This window comes from Rhinolophus hipposideros, assembly GCF_964194185.1.
Source record: "Rhinolophus hipposideros genome assembly, chromosome: 25".
NCBI lineage: Eukaryota > Metazoa > Chordata > Mammalia > Chiroptera > Rhinolophidae > Rhinolophus > Rhinolophus hipposideros.
Window position 1 is genome coordinate 17,464,910 of NC_138071.1, and position 18,123 is coordinate 17,483,032.

The 18,123-nt window shown below is 37.5% G+C and overlaps 1 protein-coding gene across 6 annotated transcripts in view; it reads left to right on the forward strand.

Annotated features, from left to right (window-relative positions):
- The window catches only part of LOC308492735 (leucine-rich repeat and guanylate kinase domain-containing protein-like), a 100,563-nt gene that overhangs the window by 14,291 nt on the left and 68,149 nt on the right, over positions 1-18,123 (forward strand). For 4 of the 6 annotated variants that reach the window (XM_081038050.1, XM_081038051.1, XM_081038052.1 and 1 more), the window contains 4 exons: positions 433-533; positions 4,109-4,190; positions 11,685-11,809; positions 15,768-15,911. In XM_081038050.1, the coding sequence (XP_080894176.1) occupies positions 433-533; positions 4,109-4,190; positions 11,685-11,809; positions 15,768-15,911 (452 nt within the window). The remainder of the gene's footprint in view (positions 1-432; positions 534-4,108; positions 4,191-11,684; positions 11,810-15,767; positions 15,912-18,123) is intronic. The other 2 variants (XM_081038053.1, XM_081038054.1) reach the window with 1 other exon arrangement.

An 18,123-nucleotide genomic window follows, 5' to 3' on the forward strand; every position in this document is an offset into this window, starting at 1 on the left:
CTTTTGAAAAGACCTAATTCAGTTATTTAAGGGCTAATTATCGAGAGGATTATCTAAAGCTTTAGTTTCTTGTCCTTTCCTCCAGGGCTGGCAGGTTTGGAAGCATTTGACTGTTAGCAGCTTGTGGGAGAGTGAGCTGGGAAAGCAAGGAGGCCTCTGTGACCTGTTGGCCTTCCTGGAAAGAGGAGAGCTGGGGAGGCCTGGGGGAGAAGGTTCAACTATTGGCTCGTGGAGACTTTGCCACACTGTGTGTGTGTGTGTGTGTGTGTGTGTGCATTTCACACACTATTCCTTTCACTCCTCTGGTATAATTAAGATGTGCTTGCCTCCGGCATAATTAAAAAATGTTCCGATGTAACATATGCTGTTTTTAATGACTTTAATTTTTATTTTATTGGCTGACTTTATTCTGTATTTATTTTTCCCCCCCAGATTTGTCTTGCGTGAGCTCTATGCCTTATCTTCTAGAACTTAATGCTTCTCAAAATAAACTGACTACATTCTTCCATTTCAAGCCACCCCAAAATCTCAAGGTAGATTGATATGCCAATTACATCTGTTAACTGGTTTGCTAAGTACATCAATAGGTAAAACAGCACTAAAATAGAAAATTCAGAGAGAATAAAGATGGAGGTTTCACTAGTGGTAAGTGTCTCATTTTCGAAAATGGAGATGGTCTGTTAGCGGATAATCTTTTTTTAGGAAGCTACTAAAACCTAGTGTTCAAACCTGAGAACTAACTTCCATCTGTTCTCTCTCCCTCATTTAAATGCTAGTTATTATTTGTATGTTGTTATTATAGCAGGACAATTTTATACCCGGGAAAATCTGTAAAAATTTCCTGGGGGCTCCAACTTTGCCCGCCTTAATGACACACCCTTTACTTCGTTAGAAAGCCAAGACCTCAGATCTTCATTCTTGCCTCTCTGCACCCACGTTTTGCGTTTCAGCAGAATAAAACTTTGCACTGTGGTTGGTGGAGCAGCTGTCCAGCACCGTGTCTTATGCTTTAATGTGCCCAGAAATCACCCGGGGTTCTTGTGGAAATGACATCCTGACCCTGTCAGTCTGGGCTGGGGCCTGGGACTGTGGTTTTGAACAACCTTCCTGGGGATACTATGGCTGTGGGACTATGGACCACACTGAAGCAGAGACGTCATGCAGTAGTGGTTCCCAAACTTTTCTGCACCCTGCAGTCACCTGTGGAATTTTAAAAACCACTGAGGCCTAGAGCCCACTGCCAGAGACCCTCGTGGTCCAAGATAATGACAGGCTTTGGCATTTTTTGAAGAACCTCAGGGTGGCTGTAATGTGCTGACAGTTTTGGGAAACAGTGCTACAGAGTGTTCTTCTCTTGGACTCACATATTTATTCTAAAAAGTACTTGTAGGAATGGACATCAGCTATTGCCTTTTGTTAGCTGGTGTTGTTTTATTTATAAACCAAATTAACTTAGACCCAACGTATTCTGCCGGTGTTTGCACAAAGAGTCAAGAATCTGACATCCCTCATACTGCCAATGAGGCACCCCTTCTTAATTTTTCTTCTGTTGTTTCACATCTCTCCATTTTTATCAGTAGTGGGTATTTTTCCCCCCTTTGAAATTATAGTTGTTGCCAGGGTGCCATTGTTTTTGTCCAGGTTAGCTGTACAAGGTGCCTGTGTGTGCTCGATGTAGGGACGCATGGTCTCCAGCTTATCAGGAATTGTATTTGCAGAGCTGTTTCCATTCTCCCTCCTCTGCTTTCGAATTCTGCTTTGCCCTAAGCTCCAGGGAAACCAGTCACGGCAACAGCGTGACCTCTTCCCTGGGAAAAACTTCCTTGGAATTTCTTCCCTTCACACCCTTACTTCACGCTCTCTCAAAAGGATGCCACAAATGAACAGGAACATATCAGGTACCCCACCTTTTTTTAAGAGCAGTTTTAGGTTCACAGCACAGTTGAGAGGCAGGCATAAAGGTTTCCCATATTTCTCCTGCCCCCGCACACGCACAGCTTCTGCAGGATCAGCATCCCCACCAGAGAGGTCCATTTGTTAACGACGGATGAACCCACACTGACGTCATTGTCACCCAAAGTCCATAGTTTACGTTAGGGTTCCCTCTTAGTGCTGTGCATACTGGAGTTTGCACAAACCTATCATGACATCTATCCAACGTTATGGCAGACACTCCATCTGTAGGGTCTGATAATTAAGAGCAAATATGCCAGTAACTTTAGAGAAGGGTGTACCTGGTGCCAGACCGCCCCCGTGAGGGACTAGGAGAACTCTGTGGGAACCTCGGAAGGGAATGATTGAGGCCACCTGGTATTTCCAGTGCATTATCTTATGTAATCCTCCCAGCAAAGCTGTGAGGCAGCTGGAACGGTCCCATTTTACAGATGAGGACACTGAAGTACAGGAAGGTTAAGTGGCTCATCTTTACTGGGAGGTAACACAGCTGGGATTGAACCTGATGTCTGAGACCAAAAGCCCATATCTTCCCAGGAAATCAGGCTTATGTATAGTATCTCACCCTCTTGGGAAGCTCTGCTTCCTTTTTATTTATTACCTATGAGCCTTGTGCCACAAACCAGAGAGAACATATTTTCCCTAAAGAGCTGGAGCTTGTAATTCCACTCTCTTTGTATTTCCTAGAATGCTTTTGCTCCTAGTAGGTGAAGAAGGTTTGTTTGATTTGATGGGTTCTTCCTACGAACTCTGGGATCCAGTGCAACTCCCAGGGGGAGTCAGAGCAATGTCACAACCCTTTTAAGGTCTATCAACAAATATAATAGGTGAATGGGGGACATAGTATTGGCACATAGTCCTGACTGGTATAGTTGGATAGGTATCCAAATGGCACTTTCTATGGCACGTGAATGAAAGGTGATGATGAAAAAGTGCCAATTATAAGTAAGCTCAGATAATTATAAGTTTATTTCTAGGCTATCATTATTATATAGAAGAAAAAACTGAACACGAAACTCCATTTATATCATGCCATACTGACTTCTTATTTCAGTCATGATATGCATTTTACATAGTTGCAGTTTCTAGATGCATTAAGTTTTGTGTTCTGATTTCTTTTTTCCTTAGCTGTGTTTGCACATTTCTATTTCTTCATGTGGTTCACACACTTGTATTTTACTGACGTTGTACATAGTGTCATTGCTATATTATAATCAATCTAAGCAGTTTTCTACCCTTGGCACTTCAGTTGTTTCCATTTTTTGTGGTGTTTTTTTTTTTAGAATTCAGTATTTAAAGTTTTTAGTATTTTAAGTATTTAGTATTTAATGCATTGATAAAATAAGGTTAGTACTTTTGAGGGGTGGAATCACTACTTTAAAAGGTACAAGAAGATAAGAATAGTGCTTTTTATATAATTGCTTGATAGTTTTGCAGAAAATAACCAGCAAATTATCAATGCAGTGTTTCAAAAAGTTGAGATTTTCATTGCTCTTTTTAAACATTATTTTTGTTTGTCCTTTGCCAGTAGGTAGATAATTAAATGAAGTTATTTAATGGTGAATTTCTTTAGCTTCATGTTTTTGACTAGGAACAACAGATGCTGCTGAAAATGCTTTCCCAAAATTGTCCATTTTGAGAAAGGGTGTTAAGTTGAAGAGATGTGGCCTGAGGGATAAGTAAGAAAGACTTTTCTGGCATTTAGGGCGTGACATCAGAGAATCTATTGAGACAGAAATAGAAAAGAGAAACAAGATATGCATATAAACTAAGAGAATACAGTTTACCAGACAGTAGAGAATCTGGAAGAAATGGTGGTAAATAATGGTGAAATTGAGGTAAATCCTGAAGGAAGATCAAGAAAGTTTAAAACGACTGCTGAAATGGAGAAGGTAGCTGCAGGGACTGAGTGTTTAGGTTATGGGCTCGTCTTCTCTGACCACAAGGAAGGGGGTCTTCTTCACAGGGTCTCTCAAAGTGGACAGGCAGTATCTCAGAAAGTGATTAAATATGGGTAAATATTTTAGACTTAGTGAGTTTTCAATAATGAATTCTAACTCTACACCAGAAACACATTCTTCTTGTGCATTTAATTATTGTGGTTATGATGAATGAAAAATAAAGAATGACATATCGTTCTCTTTTTTCTCACCAGAAGGTGGATTTTTCCTGCAACCAAATTTCTCAAATGTGTGATTTGTCGTCATACAAGGCTCTCACTAAACTAATTTTGGACAGTATCCTTTGAGTAAAGGGGAAAACTTGGTTAGTAGACCCATTAGTAAATGTGTACCAGATGACATGAAATAGTACCAGATAAGCTATTTGCCGGAGATGTGTGACTCATTTAAATGATTAAGAATTGATATTCATAAAACGAGGAAAGATATTGTGTTTACCAAGGAATAAGACTGTAAGTTAAAGTTTACCAAGAGCATCTTACACCTGAAAAGCCAAGGAAGACAGTAATTCTGATAAATATAGCCTTATTTTTAATTCTTTTTAGAATGAAATAAGTTCTGTTTTAAACTACTTTCTTCAAATAAACTTATACCCTGTTTTTATATAAACTCAGGATTTGAAAATCAGATGTGGCCATGAGGACAATTAGTGATTACTTATTTTACAAAAGAATTCATACTAAGCCCTCTTTAAATAGCAAGGTTCTCTAGTGTATTTAAAATAGGCTTTCATTAAAAACAAACAAACAAACACAAACAAACAAGCTTCATTTGCATCCAAATTCAGGAATAGATCCATTGGATGACTCAGGCTCCCAGGCAAGCAGAGCACCTACTCTAAAGCAGGCATGCTCCCGCTTCTAGAGCCTAAGGGGTTAATTGGGGACCTGTGAGTTTAATGAGCTTGAGTCTCTTCTTTACACCAGAGACGGAAGTTCTCAGGGTGGTAAGGGAGCAGGGCCTTCTCTTTCTTGGTAAGTATCTTCCTTTCCACCTGAGGATTTGCAGGGCAGTGGAGAAAGGGTTGACAGCCCCTGGGACCTCATTCCAGGAGGCAGCAGCTGGCACACACTCCATTTGTAATAAGGCTGAGATGTGGGGAGTATGGAAGGTATGTTTTCTTGAAGACACACGTTTTAAAAACAAAAAGACAAACCTTTATTTGCATGTGATGGTAAGCTTAGAACATAGTGTCACACCCTTTAGAACTTGTACGTGAACGTGAGCAAGTAGTGTACAAAATTTAAGAAATCTCAAAATACCAAGAATTGAAGAACGTGTAAATCAAGGGGAACTCTTTTTATCTTGCTTATGGATATGTAATTCGTTCAACCACTTTAACAAATAGTTTTATCCAATCTTGGAAAGTTGAACATGCAAATTCCCTATCACCTAGCATTTTCATTTTTATTATGGAAAGTTTAGCATATGTATACCTGGAGGCTTGTGTAAGAATTAAGAACACTCATGGTAGCATTGTCTGTAATAGCAAAACATGGGAACAGCCCAAATGCCATGTTTCCCCCAAAAAAGACCTAGCCAGACCATCAGCTCTAATGCGTCTTTTGAAGCAAAAATTAATATAAGACCCGGTATATTATATTATTATTATATTATATTATGTTATATAAGACTTGGTCTTATATTACAGTAAAATAAGACCTGGTATTATATTATGTTATATTAAGTTATGTTATGTTATATTATATTATATTGTATAAGACCTGGTCTTATATTATAGTAAAATAAGACCTGGTCTTATATTAATTTTTGCTCCAAAAGACGCATTAGAGCTGATTGTCCAGCTAGGTCTTATTTTCAGAGAAACAGGGTTCTCACCGATAAAGCATAAATTATGGTATACTCACACAACAGCAAATCACACAGTAGTGAAAATGAGTGAAATATATTTCCATGCAGCAATAAGGAGAGATCTTAATACACTTAATATAATTTAGATATAAAACCAGTGTGGAAAGAGAAGAGCAAAGAGACGATTCTGCATAGTGGTTACCTCCGAGAGGTGACACCAGGATATCACAGCAGAGGTGTGCAGAGACAGATAGAAGTGATTGCTGCTGGTGGTTTCAAGAGTCGTCATTATATTTTTAAAAGTAGATAAAAAGCAGGTCATGTATGGTCAAATGATGTATCTGTGTCCATTAAAAAATTCAAAAGTGTGAAAATTAGAAATTAATTTCTTTGTAAGCAATGATTTACCAAACTTCAAACTTCAGCGCTGTCAGAATCCCCTGGAGGAATTGTTAAAACACCTATTGCTGGCCCCCATCCTCAGAGGTTCTGAATGAGTAGGTCTGGGGTGATGCCAGGCATTTTTCACAAGTTCCCAGGTAATACTGATGCTGCTGGGACCGCACTTTGAGATCGTCAGCTCTAGCTAATCAGTCCTCTCTCTTATACCTTGCAAGCCATGCTTTCCTTATTTGATACACTCCACTTGGCCTTTTTTCTCTTAAATTTATTGGAGTGACAATGGTTAGTAAAGTCATATAGGTTTCAGGTGTACAATTCTGTAATACGTCATCTATATATCACATTGTGTGTTCTCCTTCCATCATCATGTATTTGATCCCCTTTTACCCTCTTCTACCGCCTGCGTTCCCCCTTTACCCTCTGGTAACCACTAAACTGTTTGTGTCTATGAGTTTTTGTTTATTTGTTTGTCTTGTTCCTTTGTTGCTTTCAGTTTTATATCCCACATATGAGTGAAATTATATGGTTCTCTAATTCTTCTGTCTGACTGATTTCGCTTAGCATAATAATCTCAAGATCCATCCATGTTATCGCAAATGGCACGATTTCATCTTTTCTTATTGCAGAGAAGTATTCCATTGTGTATATATACTACATCTTCTTTATCCATTCATCTATAGAAAGACAGTGGTTGTTTCCATGTCTTGGCCACCGTAAATAAAGCTGCAATGAACATCAGAGCACATATATCTTTACGGATAAATGTTTTCAGATTTTTGGGGTATGTACCCAGGAGAGGGATTTCTGGGTCATATGGTAATTCTATTCTTAATTTTTTGAGGAACCTCCACACTGCCTTCCATAGCAGCTGCACCAATCTACATTCCCCCCAACAGTGCATGAAGATTCCTTTTTTGAATGCTTCAGAAATTTGACAGTTATCTTTTTTATATTCTTTATATTTGTTCAAGCTTTCCTTAGTGGGTATATGTGATTTTTCTACTTGAGAAAAAAAAGTGCACTTTTCTTTAAAATGAAGTGAAATAAAAGGTAATTATCAATATAAAAAAACAAAACAGAACAATTAAATAAAAACAAATTAGTTAATCAAGCTAGTAGTACTGACATCGTGAGTAGTAGATTATATTAATACCCCAGAATGAATGAATTAACTATACCCACTTTATAGTTTATTTTACCATGCTCTTTTGTTCTTCCATATGTGGATAACTGATGATTAATTGATAATCATCCTAAATTGCAAGATGATAAATTTAGCTGAGGGTAAGTAAATTTATTCAATCTTGAGAAAGGATACATTCTTATCTGTAAATACTGACAGGTTGTTCATTGGAATTTATTTTATGATTATCGAATCATGGAATTAAAAACAGTGATTCATAGATTTTTTTAATCCCGGCAGGACTTTAGAGATATCCTACTGCTGTTATTTTATGGAAGAGCCAGAGACCGAGCAACATTCAGTGACTTGTCCAAGATTGTTTGGTAAATGATTGAACTGAGACTAGTCCTCTGAATCCCATTGTTTTTCCCATGTTGCAATTCATTGAGTAATTACTACTTTTATCACATCGCCATTTAAAGTGTATGTGTGCTTCATTTCTCAGACTTTCACTCCTATAGTGAAGAACATTTTTCACTGGAAAGGCGATATAGATCTTTCAAGATTGGTTTTGATTAAAGCCATCATTGCGGTTCTCTCCAGGAAGAGAATTGTGATGGATTTCCTACCTATTTCTCAGTAACTGTTTTCTACACACCCGAACCATATTTTATGATCGGAGACAAATGAATTAGAGCGAATACTGAACTAGTGAATAATTCATGTCAAACGCTGTGAACTGCTGACAGCATCACCAAAATGTAAAAAATATATTGTTGGGCTTTTCCCTAGCTGTAAAGTTATGCTTATGTGCCACTGGGTTCTTTCACTCAGTTTCCATAGGATCTAAAATTCCACTGTGAAAGATTTATTCACAGAATAAAAAGCTTTAGAGCTGGAATGCAGTATGATAATTTGGTGTTCTTTGAGTCTCTTTCTCCTGATAGTGGCCTTTTAAAATTAAAATACACCTAAGAGGATTAACCCAGTAAACTAATTCATTGTAATAGTTTAGTGACTTATCAGATTATACTTCTTCTTATCCAAAAGTACCAAGACCTGAGAAAGAACATGAAAGAATAATGTTAGGAGGAAGCGCAGGTAACATTTTGTGAAGGTTCTTAAAATAAGAAAACGGGAGATTGGGGAGATAAAGGTGTTCCTGAACACCAGCTGCAAACTCAGGGCTTTGTAGGGACCAGTCCTGCATAGTGACCCACGTAGGACGTGACTGTGGGACTCATTAGGGGCAGAAAGCTGTGCCACTATAAAAAGTACTCTTTACTCAACAACCTGATCTATTTGATCGATTTGATCTAATAGATCTATTTGATCTATCGTTCAGTTCCTCGCCCTTAGCCCGGATGGTGTGAGTGACAACAATGGACGCTGCAGAAGCCATGGCTGCGATTGCAGTGACACACCTGTATCCCTCCTCCTTTTGGCCCTCGCGATACTAATTCCGTAGAACAGGACTTGCCGTACTAGTTAACGGGGTGTACCAGGAAACTGTGGTTCACCTCTGATGTCTTAGAAAATTACTGTGCACACAGTAAGCAAGCTTTCCTTTTCATTCCATTATGTCTCCATAGTTTCAGGACTCCTATTTTCCAGTCTTCTGATCCTTGCCTGCTTCCCATGGGAATGCTTCCTGGCTCAGCTACCCATAGCATTCGTTAAACTCTGTCATAATTCAGTGTATCTTCATTTCATATGGAGCCGAGTTACCAGGACACTAGTGCTCCTGAAAAAGGACTTACAGACTATTGCTCCCTCTGCTAAACTGAGACAGATGGCCATGTGAAGTTTTTCTTGCCAAAGATTGCCTACTCAGAGGATATTTTATTTCATCTAGGGCTGTGTGAGAGTTTAATTTCCTATGTCCTGCATATCACATCCTTTGTTATCATCGGTACCTGCAAACATCTGGTCTTTGGTGTAGTTACAGAATGATGAAATAGCCCAAAGAAAGTGGAAGCAGAAAGGAGTATCATGTTTGTGAGCACAAATATCTATTTGTAGAGCTATTCTTGCAGGCAGCTTTATGAAAGTAGATTTGAAAATGTGTATGGACCACAGCGGAGCTATGCTTCTGCCCAACCACTGAATCTCAAACCAATGAAAAAGACCTGAAAATTTCTGGTTCATTGGGCAATATTTTCTCATCATTGCATCTAGTTTCCTTACTTACCTCTTTCTGTGGCCGAGATCTTTTCAGAATCATTCCTGGTCTTCAATTTTCCATTTTGTGCTGTTGGCCAAGTGGTAGAGGATGAGATTCCTCGGCCTCATGTGCCTGTAATGTCCTAATGATAATGACTTATAACTGCCTTATAACTGTTAAGTGCTGTATGGCTCATGCAACGCATTCCTACCCCATTTTCTAAATTCATGATCTTACTTTTGGTCTTCATGGCTACCTGGTGTTATCTTCATTTTACAAATGAAATATCTGAGCAGAGAGAAGTCACATAACTAGCAAGTAGTACAGTTAGAATAACTACAAATAATTATGAGGCAAAATATATGTTTTGGTGATGCTTATGATTCCTTAATTACTTTTTTTTTTTAATTGTTGATTCTATGATTCATGGACGGAGAAAGCTGGCAGGTATAAAATTGACCAGAAATGGCCTTGAGGAAGAAATGGTTTGTCTAGAATGGATACCAACAAGTGGAATTGCTGTGATATATTTGCAGTTATAATAAATACTGCCAAAATGCCTCCGAAATGGCTATATCATAATGAATTTACTTATCCAATAGCGTGAAAGTATCTGTTCTTTAGAACCTCTCAGTGTTTGCTAAACTGGTGGGGAAAGAATGGAATCTTGTCTTGATCTGTATTCTCTGACTACAGGTGAAGCAGAGTGTCTTTTCATGTGGTTATTAGCCACTTCGATTTGCTCTTCTGGACATTTCCTGGGAATATACTGGACATATTCCTCCTGCATTTTCTATTGGGTTGTCTTTTTTTTTTCTATTAGTTTATGTCATACTTTATGTCTTCTAGATAGTAATACTTTGTCTACTATATATGTTGTATGCTCTTCGAATCTATCATTTGTACTTATGTGATGAAAAAGAAATAAGAAAATGAGGTTATCTGTGAAAAAGAAGTACTTTAGATGTTGCTTTAATGTGAATGTTACAGAAGAAAAGAAAAGAAAGTGGAATTTGAAATTGTGAAGAATGTGCAGGGATTAGAAAGGAGTAAGGAAAGCGGTATAAAAAAAGATACACTGCCAAGTGAGAAAGTTCTTGGTACATTCCGGAACTATTGAGAAGATAGTTCCGAGAAGATAGGCAGAATTAGAGAATTCCCACTGGATTATAATGGGGATGAAATTGAATAAATAGGTTTTCCTTCAAGTCAAGGGCCTTGAATGCCAGAGTGAGGGATTTGGAATTCATCTGAGGAGATTTTTTTTCAACTGAAGCATGATATCCAATTAATATTTTGGAAATATTAACCTGACTGCAGTGTGGAAAGTGACTTGAGGACTGGAAGTTAAAGGTCTCCATGGTTGCTGAAGCTGAACTAAGTTGGTAGAAGAGTAAATGAAAAGGAAGGGAATAATTAAAGAGATGTTTTAAAACAAATATGCCAGGTCTTGGTGACTGATTGGTTGGACTTCCTGAAGATTGTAAGTAGCTGAGAAAACCATGATGTCTTAGGCTACTTGGAAGGGAAAACGGAGTCTTGGTGGGAAATGATATCAGACCCTGAAAATCTTCCAAAGAGAATGAGGACAGAAAAAGGTGAGTAGAATGGGTGACTTTGAGATTGCAGGTCTAGGTGAATACAAGGATGGAACACAAGAGCAAGAAGTTAAAATTTTAGCAATGAATAGAAACTTAATAAACGGATGAGGAAATGAAGGGCGAGTTTAGGCCTCATTTCTTTTCAAGTGAGAAGAGAAGCCAATATAGATAGAAAGAAAGGGCTGTTTCTCTCTATTATCAGGGTATTGGATTTTCTTGACCACCCGTTTGCTACAGATGCCATTTCCCAGGCTGTTGCCCCAGATTGGAGGATTGTAAAGCTCACTGCATGTTACCTCTCCAAGGTGACCCTGGATTCAGAGGTCCTGCCTGTGGGAAGCATGTGAGTTTCTTATGGAGACTTTTAAGGAACCAAGAGAAAGGACACTGCCAAGGAGACAGCTATGATCCTCTCCGAAATTTCTTTTCTTGCCAGTTAAATGAGTCACACCTAAATGCAAATGCAACTGACCACACTCCAAAACCATGCCTTTAAAACAATCAATTTTAAGCGATGCTAAAATTAACCTCGATATGAAAAACCGTTTCAAGATTTAGTGGGCATGTAATACTGCTCTATTTATGCTATTATTCTATTTCACACTGATTTTTTTTTCTTCAAAATGGTTTCTAACAGCATTTTCCTTAAACGTAGTCATGATATATAGGCAACGAGATACAAGAAATCTGTGGATTAGAGCTGTGCGGCAATCTAACTCACCTTAGTTTGGCTAAAAACAAGATCACAACGATTCACAGCTTAGGCACATTACCAATCAAAATTCTCTGTCTGGTAAGTCTAACAAAAAATATTCTTCTTTAGAAGTGCTAGTTAGTATTTTAGTAAATGTATGAATTATAATTAGGAATCTTCTGTTTTATAGAGAGATAATTCCTTAACGAAATGTTATTGTCTTCAGTTTTGTTTGTTCCTTTCCATATTGTGTGTGTGAAAGAGAGAGAGAGAGAGAGAGAGAGTTCTCATTTGTTATCCAAATTCATTTTTTTTAAATTGACTTTTTACAATTGGAAAGGTAGGCCTTTAACAATTATTTAAAAATAGATTTTATAACGTCTTATTGGTGAAATAACATTTACACATATTTAGCATTCTATTTATTGATATTAACACCTTTGCTTTCAAATGAACCATAATATGTTCTCTGGGCACTGCATTTTGGCAGTCCTTTCATATTAATATATGCTCGTCTCCGATTCTAGCAAACCAGAATTAGTGCTGAGAATAAAGGAACAGTTTCCATCAGAGAGTTTAAACTTGTTTATTATTTCCCATGGAGAGCACTCTTCTTAAACTGTATGACATGCTGTGTGACTGTGATTCAAGGGAAATGCAGATAATTTACCAAAAAAGCAGGATCATAACAGTCCCAAATACATAGTAGTTTTGAAATAACAGCATCGCTCCTCAATTTGAGGGCTGATAATGTAGTTTGTGGATTACCCAGGCTTCTTTCCTCTTCCTGTCCTCCTACTTCTTAACGTTGCACGGCTTTGCTGTTCTTTTTAGATCTGGACAGGGAGCATTTCAAGCCAGGAGGCTGGTAGCTGATTATTTACCTGTGTGAACTGTCCCAGAGGAGAGCACTGCACTGTTGTTTGAAGTGACATCTTGGGTTGTCTGCAGAATTTTAACACATACAATATGCTATTCCTGCCTTATTTAACCACAGATAGCTGAAGGTTCACTATGTGTTAATTTTTTCCCTCGCAGCTTGGAGCTGGAAGTGCTTTTTTTTTTTTTTTTTTTTTTTTTTTAAGATCCTTCATTTCTTACAGTGACTTCAGTGGGGGTAAAGGACTGTTTTCCATGACTGGGGTGGAAATGAGGCATGGAAAGGTTTCATAATTTCCCTGAGGTTTCCTGCTTTCTGCCCACTAAAGCCATGTTAGCAAAGCATAAATGAAAATGAATTTTATAAGTTGGAGTGCACATTTGAAAATGATAAAACCACATTTTAAAATGATAATTTGGAGGCTTATGTGGCAATTCCATTTGTAACTTGTTAGAATCTTGTCCTTTACATAGTTTTTCTCGATCACCATCGCTATTAATTTTAAGGGGAGCACGGCCTGTGGAAAGGGGTGTGGGGCTATGCTTAAGGGAAGGAGAATTGAATTCATTATTAAGAAAAACAATACAGCACTGTCACCCCAAGAGTTTGTTTCAATAACTGAATAAATCATCCATGTTGACAGATTCATGTCTCAAGTAGCTTTTAGAAAAAGCATAAAAGACGTATTTTTTGTTTACAAATATGTTAGGTTCTTGATCCCTCCCCCCACCACGTGAGCTGAACTACAAAATATAGAATGTGCCATCATTCATTGTCCTTAAAATTTTTGAGACTAGAAAGGTTTTCTTTTCCATGTTAATAAAATATAATAAAGTGATACACATTTGTTTTAATAGTTTTTAATGGTTTTCTTGTTTTAATTTGTGGAATCAGAAAACCAATTGCTTTAGTCTTGAAAATAATTCATTTTACAATTTAGAGGGGAAAAAAACAATTCACTGTGCACACTAATAGTTAATTGTCTGCTGTCAACTTTTATGATTAAGGGGAAAATGTCATTCACTTATGGACTATTGTGGCAACCACCTTCCTTGGCAAGTAAGGACAATGCATTTCAAATTTTAGAATTTATTTTGTCTTGATAAGAACAATTTGTCATTTTTGCCCTCCCAAATTGGGAGCTGAAGACTATTTCTCATTTCCTTTATTTAAGAAAGTGTCTTCTCTCTAAAGGGAGTCTGTCATGACTCCCGTACCATGACTCCCCTACCAGTGATGACAAAACAAGCAAGAACACTGTTCATGGAGGAACTGATGCCTGCTTTGAGGGGCGATATGTCAGTTTCTCAGAACTGGATAAAGGGTTGAACTAGATGACTTTCAACTCAGAGTCTGTGATTCTGAATATTTCTCCATTCTGCTTTTTTTTTTTTATGAGCATAGGGCATCTCATTTAACTTTCCTATGCCTCAGTCTACTCTAATGCACCTACCACCTTGAAAGCCATCAGAGACACTGGAAAGAATTATTACAGGCTGTCTTTCACAACTACAACTTCAAAGTTCTTTGGGAAGAAGTATATTGTATATAAATTTGATGTGTGGGCACATTTTAAATAGGGTATTGAGGTCTTACTTCAATAAGTTAAATTAATATGGATATTATGTTAAGTTCAGTGTCATTTTTTTCTTTTCTATTACACTTTTTAGAACTTTTCTGCACTCTGAATAGTATGAAATTTAACTTAACTTAGGTAAATGGGGTTGTGACTATTTTTTCCTTCTCCTTATGGAATTTCTCAAACATAAAGAAAGTGTTTTAATGAGCCCCCATGTACTATCACCCAGCTTTATAGATTACCAACATTCTATTAATATCTTTTAAACAGCCGTAAATTATACAAATGAATGCAAGTCTTGCTCATTATTGAAGTAAAATCGTATGAAAAATAGGATGAAAATGAGTTCTTGCCATGCAATGTACCAGGAAATATATTTCAGATGGAAGAGACTACTACCATTTAATCTTTTAGTGCTCAAGTGCTTATTATAAATTTTAAAAGATTAAAGATGGGCATAACATAGCATTAAATGAAACCTCAAAATTTTCTTTATTATGATTCACAACTTAAACGACAAGTTCAATTTGCTGTGGTATATTCTTATACCTCAAGGTTAAGGAACCCATGGGACTATAAATAGGTTGGAAAATGTACAAGAGAATGCAAATTATTGTTATCACCATAATTTGTTGTTATGGGTACGTAGGGGTTGGGAAAGAGGACATTTGAGTCTTGAAACTTTCTTTGTTTTATGCTTATTGTCTGAGAAGATGCTTATGTGCCAATTATTAAAGAACTTCATTTGGTTCCCTATTGTTGGGTAACAAGCCATCCCAAATGTAGTGGCATGGAGAAATTTTATTGGCTAGAACTGGCAGATTGGTGGGGGCTGGGCTCAGCTGGGATGCTGGAATGGCTGGGTTTTTCCTCTCTATTTAGTCTTAGGGAGTCTTTCCATGTGGTCTCTTCTTCCCCATGTGACCTCCCCTGAATTCTCTCCAGTAGCGTAACTAGAGTTCTTATATTGCAGCTCAGGGTTCCAAGACACAAAAGGAGAAGCTGTCAGATCTTCTTAATTCTTAGACTTAGAACTGGCACACTTCTGCCATATGCTTTGTGTTAAGGCAACTTAGAGGTCCAGCTCGATGCATGAGGAGGGAACTGCACGAGAGCATGAATAATTGGGGGTGGGTATCAGACAACCATAGCCCTCATGATACAAAGCGATTATAGTTAGAATGTTTCTGAAAACAAAGTGTATGTGGGAAATTACAATATGCACATGGTTCATTTTGATGCTGATGAAAGAAGTGCATTAAATTTTATTTCAAAAGATAAACATGGAGTTATGCTGTCCTTAGGCTTCAGATTATGGAATATGAAAAGCTTATACTACCTAACTTTTGTCTATCCTACTGATTTGAATGTTTATCTTGCTTTAACATTAGTGAAAATAGTCTGAGTCTTCCAGCTGAAAAATGGGGATTTCTTTCTGGGGTGTTTGTATATGTGTTTAGGGAGGCAAATGATGGACATGGGGGCCGGACAGACATGAATGGCTTACTGATTTTAAGAGATTTGGGGCAGTGTCCAGAATGAACACTTGTTATTACTTTTTCCTACTAGAGACATTGAGTGTATGTTATCAATTTTAGAGCCATAACCAGATTGAGAGGATCACAGGTTTGGCTGACCTCAAAGCTCTGCAGATGGTGGATCTGTCCCATAATCAGATCAGTAGCTTCCAAGGCTTAGAGAATCATGACTTCTTGGAAGAGATCAACCTAGAGAACAATAAGGTAATGTCATACTTTATATGTCTTGGTTTCAATGTCTACATTAAGAGGACATATTAGGACCCATTATTGGTTTCTCCAGGGCTATCACATTAAATGCCAGCTTAGAAATCTCATACTCCTCCAGCAATAGTTGAAGAAGGACTATTTTTTTTAAATACTTACAATTCTTAGTTTTCAAAAATTTGATGATTTCTAAATACACTGTTTTAAAAGTTTGAACTGCAACCAAGGGCACGTGACTTTCTGAAGTAAATATATTTCTATGAAATTTTGTGAAGACAGATAGCATTAGGAATACTTGAAATGTCAGTGCAGGGAAATTGTAGACCTGAGAATAACCTTGGGCTGGTCGTGCCCATGCCTACCACTTGCAGAGAAGAGGCACAGAAGTGAATTCTTACATCCCCGTGGGAACAACAGTGTATGTTACCAATCACTATGAGTTGGGGATTGGATTTACTCAAATTTCCATATGTGGCTTAATGTGCATATATTCCTTCACAAATTATATAAATTGGCTTTCATTCTTAACTACCCTTTCTTATTAAATTTATTGAGGTGACATTGTTAGTAATATTATATAGGCTTCAAGTGTACAGTTCTGTAACACATCATCTATATATTACGTTGTGTGCTCACCACCCAAAGCCAGTTCTCCTTCTCACACCATGTATTTGTTTGACCCCCTTTATCCTCATCTACCACCCCCAATTACCCTTTATTTTTAATAAAGCATTTGTACTCCTAATCACGGCATATTAAGTCAGTACCTATAGGTGACTTCTTATGCAATAAGATCTGTATTGTGATTTTTTTTTTTCATATTGAGTACGTTATCACATTTTTGGAAAAGATTTCATATGGAAGTTGAATGCGTATTTCTTCTTGAAAATCAAATGTTTGGCTGACTCTAAAGGAGATATTGATCCTAATTAGGTGAAATGTGATGCTGGGGGACATTTCTCTGTTCAGCTGTGATGGTGCTTATCAGTTGAGTCTGATGACTCTCCAGTGAACTTCCATCATCTGTTAGGTTTCTCAAATTCAAGGAAAGGCCGTCTTGAGGTCTGGGAAGAAGTGGGTATTTAATCACAGACAAACTGTTCGTCCTCATTTTCATTTGATTTGTATGTTCAGTTGTTTTGCCAACTTCTAAAGCTAATTCTAATGGACAACTTTTGTTCACTGCGCTGTCTGTCTTACCAAGTCAGCATAATCTCTCTTTCATGTGGTTTTCGTGTCCTTTTCATGAAATTGCCATTAACATGATTCTCATATGTATAAAGGAGTGTTGGAAAGGTGGAAAACACTCATTAAATCCTAACTCAGGATTCAGGAAAAGCAGTAATGGTAACACTAACAGTTACAGTCATAAAATAATTGTGATATTCATTCAATACTTATGCACAAGGCATGGTACTACATCTCACTTTACATATATCTCAGCTAATCCTCATTATAACCCTATTGTCATCACTGTTTTACAGATGGAGAAACTGGGGCATAAAGATGTTAAGCAACTTGCCCAAAGTTCTTTATCAAGCAAATAGCAGAGCCAGGCTTCAAATACAGAGTCATTTGCCTCCAGAGTCAATGGTCATAACCCCCGCAGGATAATACAGTAGATGAGATGCCAGTGGCCCTCCCCTTCAGAAAAGTGTATGATGTAACGTTCTAGAAGAGAGCTTTCTGAGAAAAATACACTGCGAACTATAAATGTGAGCCACATAGGCAATTATAAATGTTCTAGTAGCCGCAATAAAGTAAAAAGAAACTGGTGAAATTAACTTTAATGATATATTTTATGTAGCCCAGTACATCCAAAATATTACCATTTCAATGTATAATCTACATTTAAAAAAATATCAATGAGATATTTTATATTCTGTTGCTTCGTACTAAGGTTCTGACACCTGGTGTGTATTTTAACACTGACAGTGCATTTCTATTCACCTTACCCACATTCCAAGTGCTAAGTAGCCACGCGTGGCTGTTAATGACCACACTGGATAGCGCTTGCTGGTCTAGAAAGACTTCACGCCTACTATGTTGTTCTCTTCCATTTCAAAACACTTTTTAAATTACATTTGAATAAGTTTAAGGAACAAAGGGATATCATTAAGTAAAGAAAGGAGTTTATAATTTTCAAATATTAAAGAGACCCCATTAAAAAAAATGGCCACGTGTCCCCAGGGGGGATCTTTGGCAACAA